This window comes from Chionomys nivalis, chromosome 8 (genome assembly GCF_950005125.1).
Source record: "Chionomys nivalis chromosome 8, mChiNiv1.1, whole genome shotgun sequence".
NCBI classification, from domain to species: Eukaryota; Metazoa; Chordata; class Mammalia; order Rodentia; family Cricetidae; genus Chionomys; species Chionomys nivalis.
The window spans coordinates 57,360,996-57,377,088 of record NC_080093.1 but is presented as its reverse complement, the minus strand read 5'-3'; the positions used below and the strand labels follow the sequence as shown (position 1 = coordinate 57,377,088).

Genomic DNA, 16,093 nt, shown 5'->3' with positions numbered 1-16,093 from the left:
CTGACTTTGTGAGCTGGCAAGAGCTACAAACGTCTGCTCACCCAGAGTGGGTCTTATTGGTTTCATGCTGTTTACACCCTAAGGATTCAGCACAAACAACCCTGGGTTCTAAGCCAAGGGCTTCAGAGCTAGCTAGCTGGGAGCTTCTCTGGGCACTGAGTTCTGGGCCAGCCATGGCTTGCTACACTGGGTTGTGAGAGCGAACCCCACAGGGGTTTGTCTGCTAGGCATTCTGGCTTGTCTGTTGAGGCTGGTACCATTTTGGAGTAGACGTATCTCTGTGCAGGCTCTGAGAAAGGGGACCAGAAATAGGCTTGTAAGAGCTGTCACCAGGCTTCTGAATTTTGTGAGTGTTTCTGTCAGAGAACCCAGCCCTAAAAGAGGGTGGGCCCTGGGAAGATCAGAGGAAAAGGAATCATTTGCCCTTCTCAGAGATTTCCTGGGCCGTGTGGTATATAGAGGGCCATAGAGGCAGACAACACCCATCCTGGCGCATCTTAGCATGGAGGTCAACACCCAGGGCCTAGGTATATCCCAAGTAGTGCATGAGTTTTTTGAAGCTCCTAGGGGCCTGTGCACAACCAGACACAAGCCACCAAGACAGAGGGATGCCGAAGCTAGACCCCTCCTAGTTGAGTTGCTGGAACACCCCTTATGCCCCAGTTCTACAGCTAACAATCAGGGAAGTGGAACAATCAGGGAATAGACTTCAGCGGGAATAATGGCCACCTACCAAGAGGTCTTCCTCCCAGCAGAAGGAAGGGTACACCGGGTCTGTCTGCACAGAAAGCAGATGGAGGGCCTTCCCAGCCAGGACCAGAAGCTGGGCACGGATGTCCATGCAGCCCACGCAAAGTGGCTGCAGACTTTCCAGCTGTGCCAGCACTGTGTGAGGCAGGGTCCTCTTCAGTATGAACCATTGCTTCGGGAAGACAAGGAGATGTCGTCACCACCAACGGCTGTCGTGTGACCTCCACCCAGTCACCCCGAGGTCTCAGATAGCTGCCTTCCAGGACTGCCTAGCAGGGAACTTCTGGGCACTTTGAGATGTCTTTACTCTATGCAGTCCTGTGTGGTTGCAAGAGGGGGTGTCTCTGGGACTTAGATATTGGGACGATAATCAAAGACAACTTCTACTAATATAAACCAGAACTCTTATAGATAGAGGCTAACTGTAGGAAGGAAGGAAGGAAGGAAGGAAGGAAGGAAGGAAGGAAGGAAGGGAGGGAGGGAGGGAGGGAGGGAGGGAGGGAGGGAGGGAGGGAAAGGAGGGAAGAAAGGAAGGGGAAGAAGGGTTTTCTTTCCAATTGGTATTCATTTATTCAAATTGTTCTGTCTGCAGTGCTGGGAGGGAATGGGGGAGGGGGGCTAACCCCAAGGCCTGGGAATGGAAGCTGTAAGCCTACAAAAGAAATGCCTTCCAATGAGCTTAGTTAAGTCCTCTTGGCGGGCGATCCAGCAGCAAGGTCAAGAGCTGCCATGGCAGGGTTTGGGGTGGGTGGAAATTGGGGTCCCATAGATTGGCACCCTGCTTTTAGTTTGACTGTCAGCCCCCCAGGAGAGAACAGGGGCTAAGGTGCCCTGCAGTCACCAAGTCGATGGATGAGAAGTCGCTGGTGTTATGCAGGAAGTCCGCAAGCAGCTTCTCAAAGGAGCCCTGCTCCAGCTGCAGCTCCAAGGCCTCCTTGCAGATGAGCCGCTGCATGTCCAGGCATGTTTCGATCAGGCAGAGTTTGAGGTGAGCCAGTCTCCTCATGAGTGGGGAGTTGATGTTCTGTAACTGAGATGGTTGGGACTCGGTAAAGCAGGGTCCTCTTCCCGGGGACACTAACCATTGCTAAGTACTCTGACAAGGCATAGCCGACCTGCCATAGGCAGAATGCACTTGAAGTATGAAATTGAACTGCAAAATGGATATACATTTTGACATGCCAATAGATGCCAAACTATTACCAACCTAAGGAAAGGAACGTGGTGTTCGCACTGTGTGTTGACATCAGGCTGTTTCCTGCTCTAAGCTGCTCGTATTGTGTATATAAACAGTAGTTTTTCAGGCTGGGCCTTTGCCCTGAGAGACTCCATTTCACAAGCAGTTTTGAAGATGGAGGATAACTGAGCTCCTGGCTGGACCCACAAACACCACCATCTGTCTGGCACCACCTATGCAGCCTAGACAGATACATGGGTTATTCCTGGGAGAAAAAAAAGCCGCTCTGTACAATTACTGGGGTGAACTGAAACCATAAGGGTATATGGGTATATTAAAATCATATTAGGGAAACCAGACCCAAGAACGTTATCAGAATGTCACACCAGGGAAAGGACATGACTCCTTCACCTACCACCCATAAAGTGATGGACACCTAACACTGTGAAGGCATGACCCCAAACCAGTTTATCATCCGATACCTGGTGTGTGTGCATCCAGAACACCAGGCAGAGAAACTCTAACTAATCTGGAGGCTTCTGCTTCCCTTGGTCACGCAGCTGTCTCTGATTGTCTACATGTGTGTCCATTCAGACTCAAACCTGCTCTGCCCTGGCATCTCTGAAGATGACTAGGTATTTGCTCTCAAACCCGACTCGTCCTCAGCTCAGTCTCTGCGGCAACAGCTTCTTTCCTGGATTTCTTTCCAATTCAAACTCCATAGAATTTCTCTCAGCCCGCCTCTGAAACCTCTTGAACCCTTTGGTAGTCTCTTTAATTTGTATTCCTTCTGCAACCCACACATATGCATATACAGAAGTACTTACTGTGTGCGGTGTAATATGAGTTAATATTTGTAATTGGGATTGAAAGATAAGAACCTGCATTTGCCTTGGCCAGATTACTAAAGTAGCCAGATAATCTGGCAAATTGCTTGCCATGAACACTCCTAATCCTTGTGAATTTATTTTTCTTCAACAAACCCTCATGCTGTAAAAAGACACAAATGTACTTGTCTCTGTTTCTGGCAGGGCATGCTCAAGACAGCCTTTCCATCTCCCAAGAGTCTGCTGCTCTGTGGTGCAGTATCAGCTTTGGAGAAGTGGCATCTTACAGCGCGTGGTCCTTCTGTCCGCTTTACCTCAGTCTGCTTGTTTTGAGACTCCTCCGTGCGCCACAATGACGATGCTTGTCTTTCCGTCTGCTTGTTTCCCACACATTTGAGGAAATACCTCTCCAAATAATTTGCTCATTTTTAATATTTCACCCTTAAAATTTTGAGAGTTCTTTATGCATTCCTGATCCATTACTGCTATCGAGGAACGAAATTTGCAAATGTTTTCTCCCAGTCTGTGTTTTTTTCACCTTTTCTTGGTAGCTTAAAGAAAAGACCAATTTAGCTATTTATCCTTTTATTGGATCATGTGTTAGGTGCATGTCTATGCTAAATATCTCATCACCAAGGGACTTTGCTGTGTGTTCTAGGCTTTTGGTTTAGGCTTCTGATCCATTTGAGGCTATTTTTACCTGAGGCTGAGGTGTGAGTGGAAGGTCTGGTTTTTGAATGTGCATTTCCTGCTGTTCTAGCCTCACCTAAAGACTATCCTTTGTCCATGGAGTTGTGCCTCTGTTAGATTCTATGTGTGTCTCTATTTCTGGATTCTTGGGTTTGTCCCATTGATCTGTTTGCATGTTTGTTTGTTTTTCCACTAAGCGCACGGTCTTGAATGCTGTAGCTCTATAACAGGGTTTAAAGTCAGGTACTATTGGGCTTCTAATTTTACTCTTGTTTAAAATTGTCTTGGTTATTTTAGACCTTTCATGCTTTAAAATTATATTGCCAACATATATTAAAAAGTGTCTGTAGTAATCTTAGTTATGGTTAAGGACGAATTGACAGCTTAACAATATGCAGTCTTCTGACGTAGGATCGTGACTTTTGTTTTCATATACTTAAGACATCGTTAACTATTCTCAGCAAATGTTTATTGTATAAACATTCACGTTTTGGAGGACAATTTTCATTTTTAAGTAGCCATTAATTTTTAATATACAATCAATCGTTCTTTGTATAGACATATAATATGACCCTGAAATTAAATTAAACATTAATGCTCATTAACTTTAATTTAGCTTGTTTCTAGTTTTTAATTTTGGTATATAACATGATTTTCTATAAAATCATGCTACCTGTGAAAAATAATTTTTTTATTGTTTTTATTGAGCTATATATTTTTCTTAGCTCCCTTCCCTTTCTCTCCCCTCCCCTTCAACTCTTTCCCATGGTTTCCAGGCTCCCAATTTACTCAGGAGATCTTTTCTTTTTCTACTTCCCATGTAGATGAGATCCATATATGTCTCTCTTAGGGCCCTCTTTGTTGTCTAGGTTCTCTGGGATTGTTGAATTGTAGGCTGGTTTTTCTTTACTTTATGTCCAAAAGTCACTTCTGGGTGAGTAATATGATATTTGTCTTTCTGGGTCTGGGTTACCTCACTCAATATGATGTTTTCTAGTTCCATCCATTTACCCACAATTTTCAAGATGTCATTATTTTTTTTTTGCTCCATTGTGTAAACGGACCACATTTTCCTCAACAGTTCTTTGGTTGAGAGGCATTTAGGTTGTTTCCAGGTTCTGGCTTTTGACAAAAAATGCTGCTATAAATATAGTCGAGCACGTGGCCTTGTGGCACGACTGAGCATCCTTTGAATATATACCCAAAAGTGGTATTACTGGGTCTTGAGGAAGGTTGTTTCCTAATTTTCTGAGAAATCGCCACAGTGACATCCAAAGGTGTTGTACCAGGTTCCGCTCTCACCAGCAATGCAGGAGTGTTCCCTTTTCCCCACAACCTCTCCAGCATAAGCTGTCATCAGTGTTTTTGATCTTGGCCATTTTTCAGGTGTAAGATGGAATCTCAGAGTTGTTTTGATTCGCATTTCTCTGGTGGCTAAGGATGTTGAACATTTCCTTAAGTGTCTTCCAGCCATTTTGGATTCCTTTGTTGAGCGTTCTCTGTTTAGGTCTGCACCCCATTTTTTTTTTATTGGATTATCTGTTCTTTTGATAACATTTTGTTCTTGAGTTCTTTGTATATTTTGGAGATCAGCCCTCTGTCCAATGTGGGGTTGTTGAAGATCTTTTCCCATTCTGTAGGCTGCCGTTTTGTCTTGTTGACCGTGTCCTTTGCTTTATAGAAGCTTCTCAGTTCCAGGAAGTCCCATTTATTAATTGTTTCTCTCAGTGTCTGTGCTGTTGGTGTTATATTTAGGAAATGCTCTCCTGTGCCAATGCATTCAAGTGTACTTCCCACTTTCTCTTCTATGAGGTTCAGTGTGGTTGGCTTTATGTTGAGGTCTTTGATCCATTTGGACTTGAGTTTTGTGCATCGTGATAGATATGGGTCTATTTTCATTCTTCTACATGTTGATATCCAGTTATGCCAGCACCATTAATAGATTATACTTTCTTTTTTCTATTTTATATTTTTTGCTTCTTTGTAAAAAATCAAGTGTTTGTAGATATGTGGGTTGATATCCGGGTTTTCGATTCGGTTCCATTGGTCCTCCTGTCTGTTTTTTATTCCAATACCAGGCTGTTTTTAGTACTGTAGCTCTGTAGTAGAGTTTGAAGTCAGAGATTGTGATGCCTCCATAAGTTCCTTTATTGTACAGGATTGTTTTGGCTATCCTGGGTTTTTTGTTTTTCCATATGAAGTTGAGTATTGTTCTTTCAAGGTTTGTGAAGAATTTTGCTGGAATTTTGATGGGTATTGCACTGTATCTGTAGATTGCTTTTGGCAAGATTGCCATTTTTACTAGGTTAATTCTACCAACCCAAGAGCATGGGAGAGCTTGTCATTTTCCGGCGTCTTCTTCAATTGTGAAAAAGTATTTTACTTGCCATCTCTCCAGCCCTTACTTCCTGGTTTTGATGCCCAATTTAATTCCATACAATCCTCTGTATGATTCATATTTAATGATATTCATCTTATGTTCAGAGTATAGCCTATGTTGGAAGACAGTCCACATTTGTGTGAGAATGTATTCCAGTATTGCTGAGTGAAACATTAAAAAATGTCTATTGAGTCATATGGTTGATAATATTTTAATCTTCTCATTCTTTGCTGATTTCATGTTTACTTGTTCTACTAATAATTAAAGAGAAGGATACTGAAGCTTTTGGCTCTAATAGATTTAACAATTTTTTTAAAGACCAATGTTTGCTTTTACAGCTCTCCTATCATGGTCATAATGTTTAGGTTAGCTTTCTTCTTGGTTAGTCTCCTCTATGCGGTGATCTTTTCATCCCTGCTGATGTTTGCAGCTGTCCTTCGATCAGCCTTTGCATGGGATATTCCTTCTAGCCCTTGACTTGTCTTCTCTTTATCTCTGTCTTTATGTCCATAATGACCTTCTTGTAGGCACTGCATGGTAGGGTTCACTTACTCATTTACTGCCAAATTCTGAGGTCAGGCCCTCTGTGCTCTCTGCCCACTATCTTGAGGTCTTGGAGCCTCTACCACCCCACTTCTGTGACCCCTGAGTCAGCACCAGTGTGTTTTCTGTAATCCTTCCATGTACTTCTTTCCAAGTCTTGGGCAGCTTCCTTCTTTCATGAACCGGTGACTAGTCTTTAGGCATCGGGATTATCCCCTAGACATCTGTGAACAGCATGCTCCCATGGGCTCTGTTTTGCCTTCTTCCCTCTAGACTCTCAGGACTCAATCTCCTTGACTCAGGGCTTCATCTAGGCTCTACCTGGTTCCACCTCTGTAGCTGCAGTTAGCTGGGACTTAAGCACAGGAATCACTAACTGATGATTAGTTAGCCATTAGGCATGGCTGATGTATGGGGTTTCGAAAAGCCTTGTATTTTGTCTCTTTTCTTTTTTTAATTGCTTTGTATCGATGCAAGAGTCTGGTTACTGTTACTCTATCTTGGCCAACAAGTGAAAATCAGGTGCTTTGTGCTCTGTGATATATGTGTGTGTGTGTGTATATATATATATATTCAAGTATGTATATAATGTATGTAGATGCTTGTATATGTGCACATGCTCAGTGCAAATGTGTGGGCATGTGTGCGGACATTCATGCGGAGGCCAGCGGACAGCCTCAGGAGCTGTCTTGTAGAAACCATCTGTCTTGTTTTGAGACACAGTCTCTTGCTGGTTTGGACCTTGCCGAGCATGCCAGGATGCCTAACAGTGAGCCCCCATCTCCTCCCCAGTGCAGGAATGACAAGCACAGCCAGCACATTTCTTCTTTTGTTATATGGGTTCAAAGGTTCGATGGGTAGAAGGTGAGTTTCTCTTCTATACAAGAGAATTTCCACTTTCTGGATCAGATCTGGGGAAGGTACTGAGGCCCAGTAGGCCCAGAGAATACCTACAACTTTCCCAGTCCTTGTATATGGGTTTTGTGAAATTATATATTGGTGTGTGTGTGTGTGTGTGTGTGTGTGTGGTTTTATAGGACTGGGCCTTACTGGGGAGCCTATTTCACACAATAGGCAGTTTTTTTGTTTAATCCCAGCACTAGGGAGGGTTAAAAGACAGGAGGGGACAGCTCTCACACACAGTCTCATTCTGAGAGTCCTGGAGGCAGGATCACCATTTTGGACTGAGGTAGAGGTAAGAGCCAGTGGCTGGCTGTTTTGCTTTTCTGACCTTCAGTTTGAGCCCCAGTTTCTGTCTCTTGGTTTTTTTTTTTTTTAAATATTTATTTATTTATTATGTATACAATATTCTGTCTGCATGTATGCCTGCAGGCCAGAAGAGGGCATCAGATCTCATTACAGATGGTTGTGGGCCACCATGTGGTTGCTGGGAATTGAACTCAGGACCTTTGGAAGAGCAGGCAGTGCTCTTAACCACTGAGCCATCTCTCCAGCCCCTGTCTCTTGGTTTTTATTAGTCATGCTACTCCCAAGTGCTAGGATTGCAGGCAAGCCCCACCGTGCTTGGCTGGTTTTGTTTTAAGATCATATCTGTCAGGTAATGCTATCCTGTACACAGAAATGACTGCGATGTGCAGGCTCATACTTACATCGTGAAGGGACAGTATCCCCTGGACTCTGTGAAATAGTTCTTCTTCCTCAGCTATAGCCTTCTGGGACAAGTCATACACTTCCAGGCGATAGGCAGTTTTTTGTTCTTCATTTTTCTCCCTTTCAGCACATAACCTTTATACAACATAAGAGTGGAATTTAGAACAAAGATATTAAAGATAATTAATATATTATGTCTATTATAATACATATAGATGGGATATATATAGTATGCCATACATATATAGTAATATAGTATATTATATATTATATAACACACTATAATTATATGTTGTATAATATTATAATACTTAATTTCTACATAATTTTTATATACATTTTATCAGTACCTAAAATTTTACAGTTATGTGTTTTATACAAAAGGTATTTTCAGTACATTTTATTTATTTGTTTTCAATGTGTGTGTAGATTTGTCCATTTTTGTGCACGGGTACATGTATGCGCATGTGGGGGGTCAAAGATCAACCCTGGCACTGTCCCTCAGGTGGCACCCATCCTTTGGAGACGGGGTGTCGCACTGGGCTAGAACTCACCAAGTAGACTAGACTGCTAGCCAACATTCCCCAAGGATCCACTCGTCTCTGTCTCCCCAGTGCTGGCATTACAAATGCACACCACCATTCATGGCTTCTTTATATGGGTTCTGAGGAATGAACTCAAGCCCTTGGCTTGCAAGGCAAGTGGTTTACCAACTGAGCCATCTCTCCAGCCTTCTAAATACATTTTAAAACATGATGTTGAACAGTTGGAATGACAGAGTATATGCAGAGTAAAATTTCATTTCTAAGGAATCTCTGCCTGAGAGGTGTCTGATGAAGTAATGCATCAACTTCCACCTGCTGGCTCAGTCACCTACTTTCCTGCCTCCCTGGGGGCCCACAATGGTGCTGCCCGTACACCCAAAGTAATGGGTGTGACTTGGGCGTTGGCTAATCATGACTCCTGAAGGCAGGCTCATACCTACGCAGGATTTGCTCATGCATAAAGAGCTTGTGGGTTCCCAAAGTGGGCAGAGACGCTGTGAGAAGCATTGGGGGCTGCCGTGAGAGGAGAGCAGCACAGCCATTGGAAAACACAGCTGCGGCAACAGTAGGAACAGCTGTGCCACCCTGCAGGATGGCAGGGGTGGGTTGGCAGGGAGGATGGGGAAGGAGCTGGGTTTGGTCATGTCTGGGGCTGAGGAGGAGAGGGGCAGCAGGAGCTCAGAGGTGGACCCTGCTCAGAGGACGGAACCTCCGGCAGCTCCAGTGGTGTGGTTGGAGGGGGTGATGATGCCCTTACTTCTTTATCCTTGCATGCTCTAGTTTTAAGTCGACACATTTTCTCCTGCAGCCACTGAGAATAAGGCTTTCTTGGACTTCTAACAGCTGCTTCTCCAGGTCTAACAGCAAAAATGGGTACTCAAGAAGTTCATTGTTCACCAGGTTGCAGGCAAGTTGAGTTTGAAGTTCCACGCACCTGTCAGACAGGCAACTTCTCAGGATGGTGAAGACAGAAGTTTTCCACACCAGATTCAAAAGCCCAAGACCACAGCAACCCTTCTTCTGCCCAGGGCCCACTCAGGGACACCGAATCAAATACCAATGAGACTTTCTGTCCCAAGATTGATGCCATGTAGCCATGGCCCTGGATCAGTGAAGTTAGAATCTAGCAATCCCACCCAGGTATTGGGTTCAGCCCTGGAAAACAGGAAAAGGATGCTGATGTGGGACTGCTTACAGACTCACTTCGGGACCCAGAGCGTACAGCACTTTCCAGAGAGGAATTAGAGCAGACAAGGATCCCTGCATCTGTGGTCAGTGAGCTCAGAGGATTCCTGGGAAAGGGTCTGTGATAGGACTTGAAGTCTTTACTGGCATGTGTGGAAGAGCTGGGGCGGGGGCAGTGGTGGTGGAGGGGATTCTCTGTCAGAGACCAGAGGCTCCAGGAGTCATTGGAAAGACACTGTGGAAATGTGGGCTGTCTGGGAGGAAGCCATGACTCCTCTGAGGCACATAGTAGAGGAAGCTGAGGACGCATGGGACACACAGAGCAGGGAAGGGACTCATGGTTCCACTGAGTCTAAGCCTTCCTGGGTTTGGCATGTACAGCATGAGAGGGAATGTAGGGGGGTGGGGAAGCAGCCGTAGCTTTGGTACACGAGGCATCATTACCTGGCCTCCAGCTCCATGATGAAGAATTCTAGCAGGGCCACTCGGTTTGGCCTTTCATGCTGGAGGACCTTGAAAGTATCTATGAGTTTCCGAAACAATCTGCAAGCCTGGAGGTGATGATCACACGCCACTAAGTCACTCAGCAGGGCCCAGGGACAAGACCTCAACACATACCCTCCCCCATCCCCCCCCCCCCATTGTCCACTGGGCACCGCGACTCACTGAGATTTCTTTTTCATCATCTGCAGAGGATAAGATGGCCTCAGCCAGAGCCAGGGTTAATTTGTACCAGAACTCTTCAGCTCCACCTAGCTGCTGGGCCCTCTCAAGTATGAGCATAGCTTGTCCGTGGTTCTTTTCTTTATTGGCCAACTGTGCTAGAAGCAACATGCACTGTGCTTCTGAACAGTTATCACCTAGTTCCTGAAAGCAGGAATAGACAATATGCAATAGATAGATGGGCAGCTCCATGCAAGTTGGTATAGGCACTAGTTGGGAGTGATAGCCCTCAGAAATGCCAAGTGTGCTCCGGGAGTCATAGGATTCAGCCTGCAAAGGATTTTGGTCATACTGATAGCGCCTTTCAGCCCTGCTGCCTGAGGTTCTACAAGAAAGCAGGCTGAGCAAGCCAGTAAGTAGTATCTTCCTATAGCCTCTGCAACATTTTTTGCCTCCATGTCCCTGCCCTTTCTGAGTTCCTGTCTTGACTTCCTTTGATAAATAGTGATACAGAAGTGTAAATCAAATAAACCCTTCTTCCTCAGGTTGTTATGGTCATGGTGTTTCATCACAGCAATAGAAAACCTAACTAAGTCAGCACACATGGACTTGCCAGTAGTCCCATGACTCAGCTGGGTCAGTAATCAACAGACAACCCGTGGTGGTTCTCCCTGGACCTGAGGAAATCCAGGCCTAAATGCAGGCTGGAGGGTATTCTTTGGGGGAGGGTGTGTGGTGACCTATCTGGGCAGTACAAGGCCAGCTCCTTAGTCCTCCCAGGTTCTTGCTGGCACTGATCTCTTTTTGCAGAGGACTTCCTGGAGTCAAGGCCCAAGGACAAGTCTATGTGTAGAGAGTACTTGGTGCCCAGAAGGTTCCATCAGCTCACAGCATCCAACCTCATCTATCCCAGGCAGTTGTGTGGCAAATACCAGGGCAAATAATGTGATTTATGTTAAGCACCAAGGGAAGGTGAAGACTTATACAGCGCCAGACACTGCTGTCCTCACAACGGGAAGGTACAGGGCATTGCTTTCTGGGAAAATGTGAAGTTGTGTGTCTGCTCAGACAGAGACAGACAAGTCGCTTTCACAAACCCCGCTGAGGCATGGGGTGCTATCAGGCCTCTGTGATGAGGAACAGACACAGGCAAGTTCTGGGAGTGGTGTGAGCATCCCTGTCAGGATGGCTCACGAGATTATTCATATATTCAAATCTCGTTGGTCAGTGGGATAAGCTGGACCAGGCGTCTGCAATCCTGACCAACACTTGTCCCACCTGGACTCCGTGTCCTGAACTTCCTTGCACTGGTGAGAGAGGATGCTGGACTCCAGATCCACAGGACAAACTGGCTGTCTGAGGGTAGAAGGTGACCTTCTTCTCTACAAGAGTATTTCTAGATTCTGGACCAGATCCTGTCAGGAGTGTGCCGAGCTCCAAGGTGGGAGAGTCAGGGGCCTAATGGGCCCAGAGAACAAGGTTAGCACACAAGTAGGATCATCTCCAAACAAGGCCAGGTTTCTAGTCACAGATCCTGGGGCTGAGTGGTTCTGGTGGCTGGGCACAGGTTGAGCAAGCCACGGGGAGCCAGCCAGTAAGCAGTACTCACCCCCATGGCCTCTGCATCTGCTCCTGCCTCCAGGTTTCTGCCATATTTGAGTTCCTGTCCTGACTTTATTCTATGATGAGCAGCAATATGGAAGTGTAAGCCAAATAAACCCTTTCCTCCCCAATTTGGTTACTGTATTTTGGTCATATTTCTTTGCTGCAACAGAAACCCTAACTAAGACACTCCATTCGCTCCCTGGTACCTGAACACCTGTCTGCTCGACTTGTTTCTTCCTAGTCTACATCTCTCCCTTCCCTGATATCTCCTCACCTGCCCCTTTCTTTGATACCTGCGCATCTCTTCCCTGTCCAATCCCTTCACCCTTGTCTTCTTCCCTACACCTGTTCATCTGTCCCGTCTCTAGCACTTGCACATCTTTCTCATCCCTGACATCTGCATAGTTATTCCCACACTCCAGCACCTGCACATCTGTCACACCCCTGCTACTTATATGCCTGCCCCCTCTCTGGTAACTACACCCCTGCTCTCACTGTATGGACCAGGACCTGGGCTCACAGCTTTCTGGTAATACTGAATTTTTCTGTCATTGCTGAATTTTCCTCTAGTCCCTGAACTCTTCAGAACAAGCCACAGGCTGGTTGTGTCAGGATCTTGGCTTCATCCTCCTACGGAAAGCAATTCTAAGTCTGTCTGCAGGAGGTTGGGGGAGTCATGAGGATTGTAACTTGGGAGAATGGCATCATTAGAGCAGACAACACAAATATCTTCTTCCATCCAGATTGTCCAAGGTCAGCTTTTCACTGGGGTCAGAGTCCAGGAGAAAAAAGAAAAAATCCCTGCCAAGTGTAGTTTGGAACTTGAGACTCAAAATGTCAATCTAGGGAGTGAGTGGGTACTAGGTCTCCAGGTCTGGGTGCAAGTTCCTCTAGTAAGTGTCTCCTTAGAGAAAAACAGTCAAAACCCCCAAGTCTATAGAGAGCTGGACCCTGAGCAGTGTTCTGTGGAAGGAGGCTAACTCAAGCCTTTTGGGGGACTCAGTGGAGACTCTGAGAAGCCAGGCGCCCCTGAAAGTCCTTAGATGAGGGGTAAGAATGCATATGAAGAGTTCAGGCCCAGGTCAGGATAGCTTCAATGGAGATGGGTGAGTCCTGTTACCTGGAATGTCTGCTGAGCCTCTGCCAAGAGCAGCCGTGCTGGTTGGTACAGACCCAGCTCCAGTAGAACCTCCCCTTTGAGCATCCACAGCTGGGGGTAGGATGTTCCATCCAGGCCCTTTCCAGTCTCTCCATTTATCTTCAAAATCTGTGAGACACAATGTCCCTAAGAGACTCTGCCCCTAGTCTGTGTCCCACCCCTAGTCTGTGTCCCACCGTGATAAGCTCTTCTCTCCTTTTCCTGTGTACCTGTCAGCATCCCCTACCCCCATTGCAGATGGCTCGCTAAGTCCTTGACCCTCATTTGTTCTGAGTTCAGGTCCCAAAACAAACCCCATGTTGGGCACTTTCCACCATGCCCCAAGTACTGACTTTAACAGGCTCACAGAGTTGGCACTCTGAGGAACCAAAGTTCTTTGGGATGGCTTTTTCTCCTGTTTGTGGACTGAAGGAGACAGCCAGTTGGTGACAGGACAGCGAGAGTCTAGTCAGACCCCCTTGGATGTACTCTTCTTGAAAGAAATCCTCCCCCATTTTACTTCCCCTTGCCGGAGCCCAGGGCCTTAAATAGTTTAGGTAAACAATTACACTGAATTTCCAGCCTGCTGATGCTTTAAGTTGCTGCTCAGACCCCAGGTTATCTGTTTTACATATGATTTTTGCCTTCCCTGAGGAAATTCAGCGTCCCAGGGTAGGACAAACTTGGTCAGATCTCTGAGTTTCCCATAAAAACCATACCTAAGAGCGTACGCAGTGAGCACTTCAGAAATCAATGCTGACTCTCAGACTCTTAGGCCACGCCTACACTGCAAGCAAGCTGATGTCACCTCTAGGTTTTGGACCCCACTGTGGCAGAGTCAGGCTAAGTCAGTGTCACCTTTGGTCTGTGGATCCACCGAGGCAGTGGCAGCCTACCTTGTCTTGAGCTATTAGTGGCTTCATTTCCTCAGAGCGGGCTGGAGCCAGTTGCTCATGAAGGGTGGGCTGGCTTTCTTCTATCACAGGTTCCTTGTTCCTCTCTTTCTTAAATGCAATCTCTTTTCGGCAGCTAGATGAAGAGAAATAACATCATGAAGCAAAAGAATTGCAATGGCTGGTGACATTGGTGAGTTTCGTTTAGAGTCAAAGAAACATAAGCTAACACAACCAGGAGAAGCCGCGATTCACACATGTGGTGGTTTGGAAGAAAATGGCCACCAAAGAGAATGGCACTATTAGGAGGCATGACCTTGTTAGAGTAGGTGTGACCCTGTTGCAAGAAGTGTGTCAATGTGGGGGCGGGCTTTGAGGTCTCTTTTCTCAAGCTTCTCTCAGTGTGACTACAGTCAGTTTTCTGTTGCAAGATGTTGGACGCTTGGCTATTTTTCCAACGCGGTGTCTGTTACACACCACCGTGCTTACCACCATAATAATAGACTGAACCTCTGAAACTGTAGGCTGCCACCTCAATTAAATGTTTGCCTTTATAAGTTTGGCCGGGGTCATGGTGTCTTTTCACAGCAACCAAAACCCAAACTAAGTCAACACACGACTACTATGCCAGTCTCCAGCTGGGCAGCATTCTGGGTCCTGGAACCACAGCAGCCACCCGTTCTCTCTGCAGCTGTCTGACGAGCTGAGTGTAGTTTAACGAGCTTCTCAAGCTTAATGTATGAAGAGCAGAGCTGCCTCTGGTACCCCTCCAAATAAGTAAAAACCACTTATCGCTCAGGGTTTCCCACAAAGCATCTGGGTGGCCCCTCTACCCAAGATGCTCCTTCTCCCTCATCACTTACCTCAGTTCTGAGTCACCCACCATACTACATCCAGAGTGGTCCCCTGGGAGGTGGGCCAGTGCATCACAGCAATCAACCCAGTCTGGCCAAGTTCTCACTCGTACAATGGTTCTTCCCATCAGAGCATTCAACACTTTCACCTCAATGATGTCCCTTCACAGATCCCCAAAAGTCTTGCTCATCCAACTGCCCAGGACTCCCTGGCTGCATGCTCTTGAGACCGAGGGCTCTCTGCATCTCCAGCCCTGGCATCACCCTTGGCACCAACCCTTCTTGTCAGTCTCGGTTACCTTCTTCTTTTGCAGCCCACCTGTAGTGCCTCCCATACCGCACAGCAGGTTCTCAGAGTGAACCCAAGAGCAGGCAGAGGCAGGCACCTCTCCAGGGCTTGGCAATTGCATTTCTGAACCCCCTCAGCAAACATCTCCCAGTCAGTGCAGAGATGCACAGACAAATGACTGTGCTAAGAGCATGAAAATGGTTTTGTAGACAGATATTCACTGCCAAAGGCTGCAGAGGGAAAAGTGTATGCAGTGGAATTACATTTTCATGATTGATCCAGCGTGCGATGGCAAAACCCTAGGGGATTTCTGCCAAGGGATGGGGCCCGCAGTGACATTTATTCTCTCCCTTACCTGTTTTCTAAAATTTGCACAATGATCATATAATTTATGTGTGTGTGGGGGGGGAGTCAAATTGCAACAATTGACAATAATATGACTATGTATACATTCTTATGTATTCTTAGGTGGGCTCTAAGTCTGAAAAGGATTGCTACAAAATCTGTAATTGGTTAATTTAACTGTTGGACAGCCTACTATCAACCAACCACAAGAGCTTCAGAGTAACCCCAAAACCCCAAACCAAATATGTGTGTCACTCAGGGCCATCACTTCCAGCACCCCATGGGAGGAGTCTGGGACTGGTGAAGGACAGACGTCCCAGTTCTGTCCTGTTGACCCCTCTTCCCTTTCCTCGGCGGAGCACCCACAGCTTGGCAGTCCCCAAACCTGCCATGAAAACCATGGAGGAGTTTTCTCTCACGCTCATACTTCTCTCTGCACTGCCCTCCCAGGTACTCCTCCCTAGAAATTTCCTCCAGGACCTCCAAGCCCAGAATGAGGATCCAGTAGCTGCAATAGGCCTGGGACTGAGAGGAGCCACAGCTCGGGGCTAGGATTTCCTAGGCGCTGTCCTAAACAGCCTGGATTTTACTTCACTGC

The 16,093-nt window shown here is 46.2% G+C and overlaps 1 protein-coding gene across 1 annotated transcript in view; it reads right to left on the bottom strand.

Moving 5' to 3' along the window:
- Positions 1 to 16,093, bottom strand: part of Cfap46 (cilia and flagella associated protein 46) — an 86,002-nt gene that overhangs the window by 18,750 nt on the left and 51,159 nt on the right. Inside the window, exons 34-41 of the mRNA XM_057778258.1 lie at positions 14,011 to 14,143; positions 13,097 to 13,243; positions 10,375 to 10,575; positions 10,153 to 10,259; positions 9,281 to 9,457; positions 7,978 to 8,113; positions 1,592 to 1,780; positions 734 to 922 (exon numbers count right to left, since the gene is read on the bottom strand). Of these exons, the coding sequence (XP_057634241.1) occupies positions 734 to 922; positions 1,592 to 1,780; positions 7,978 to 8,113; positions 9,281 to 9,457; positions 10,153 to 10,259; positions 10,375 to 10,575; positions 13,097 to 13,243; positions 14,011 to 14,143 (1,279 nt within the window). The remainder of the gene's footprint in view (positions 1 to 733; positions 923 to 1,591; positions 1,781 to 7,977; positions 8,114 to 9,280; positions 9,458 to 10,152; positions 10,260 to 10,374; positions 10,576 to 13,096; positions 13,244 to 14,010; positions 14,144 to 16,093) is intronic.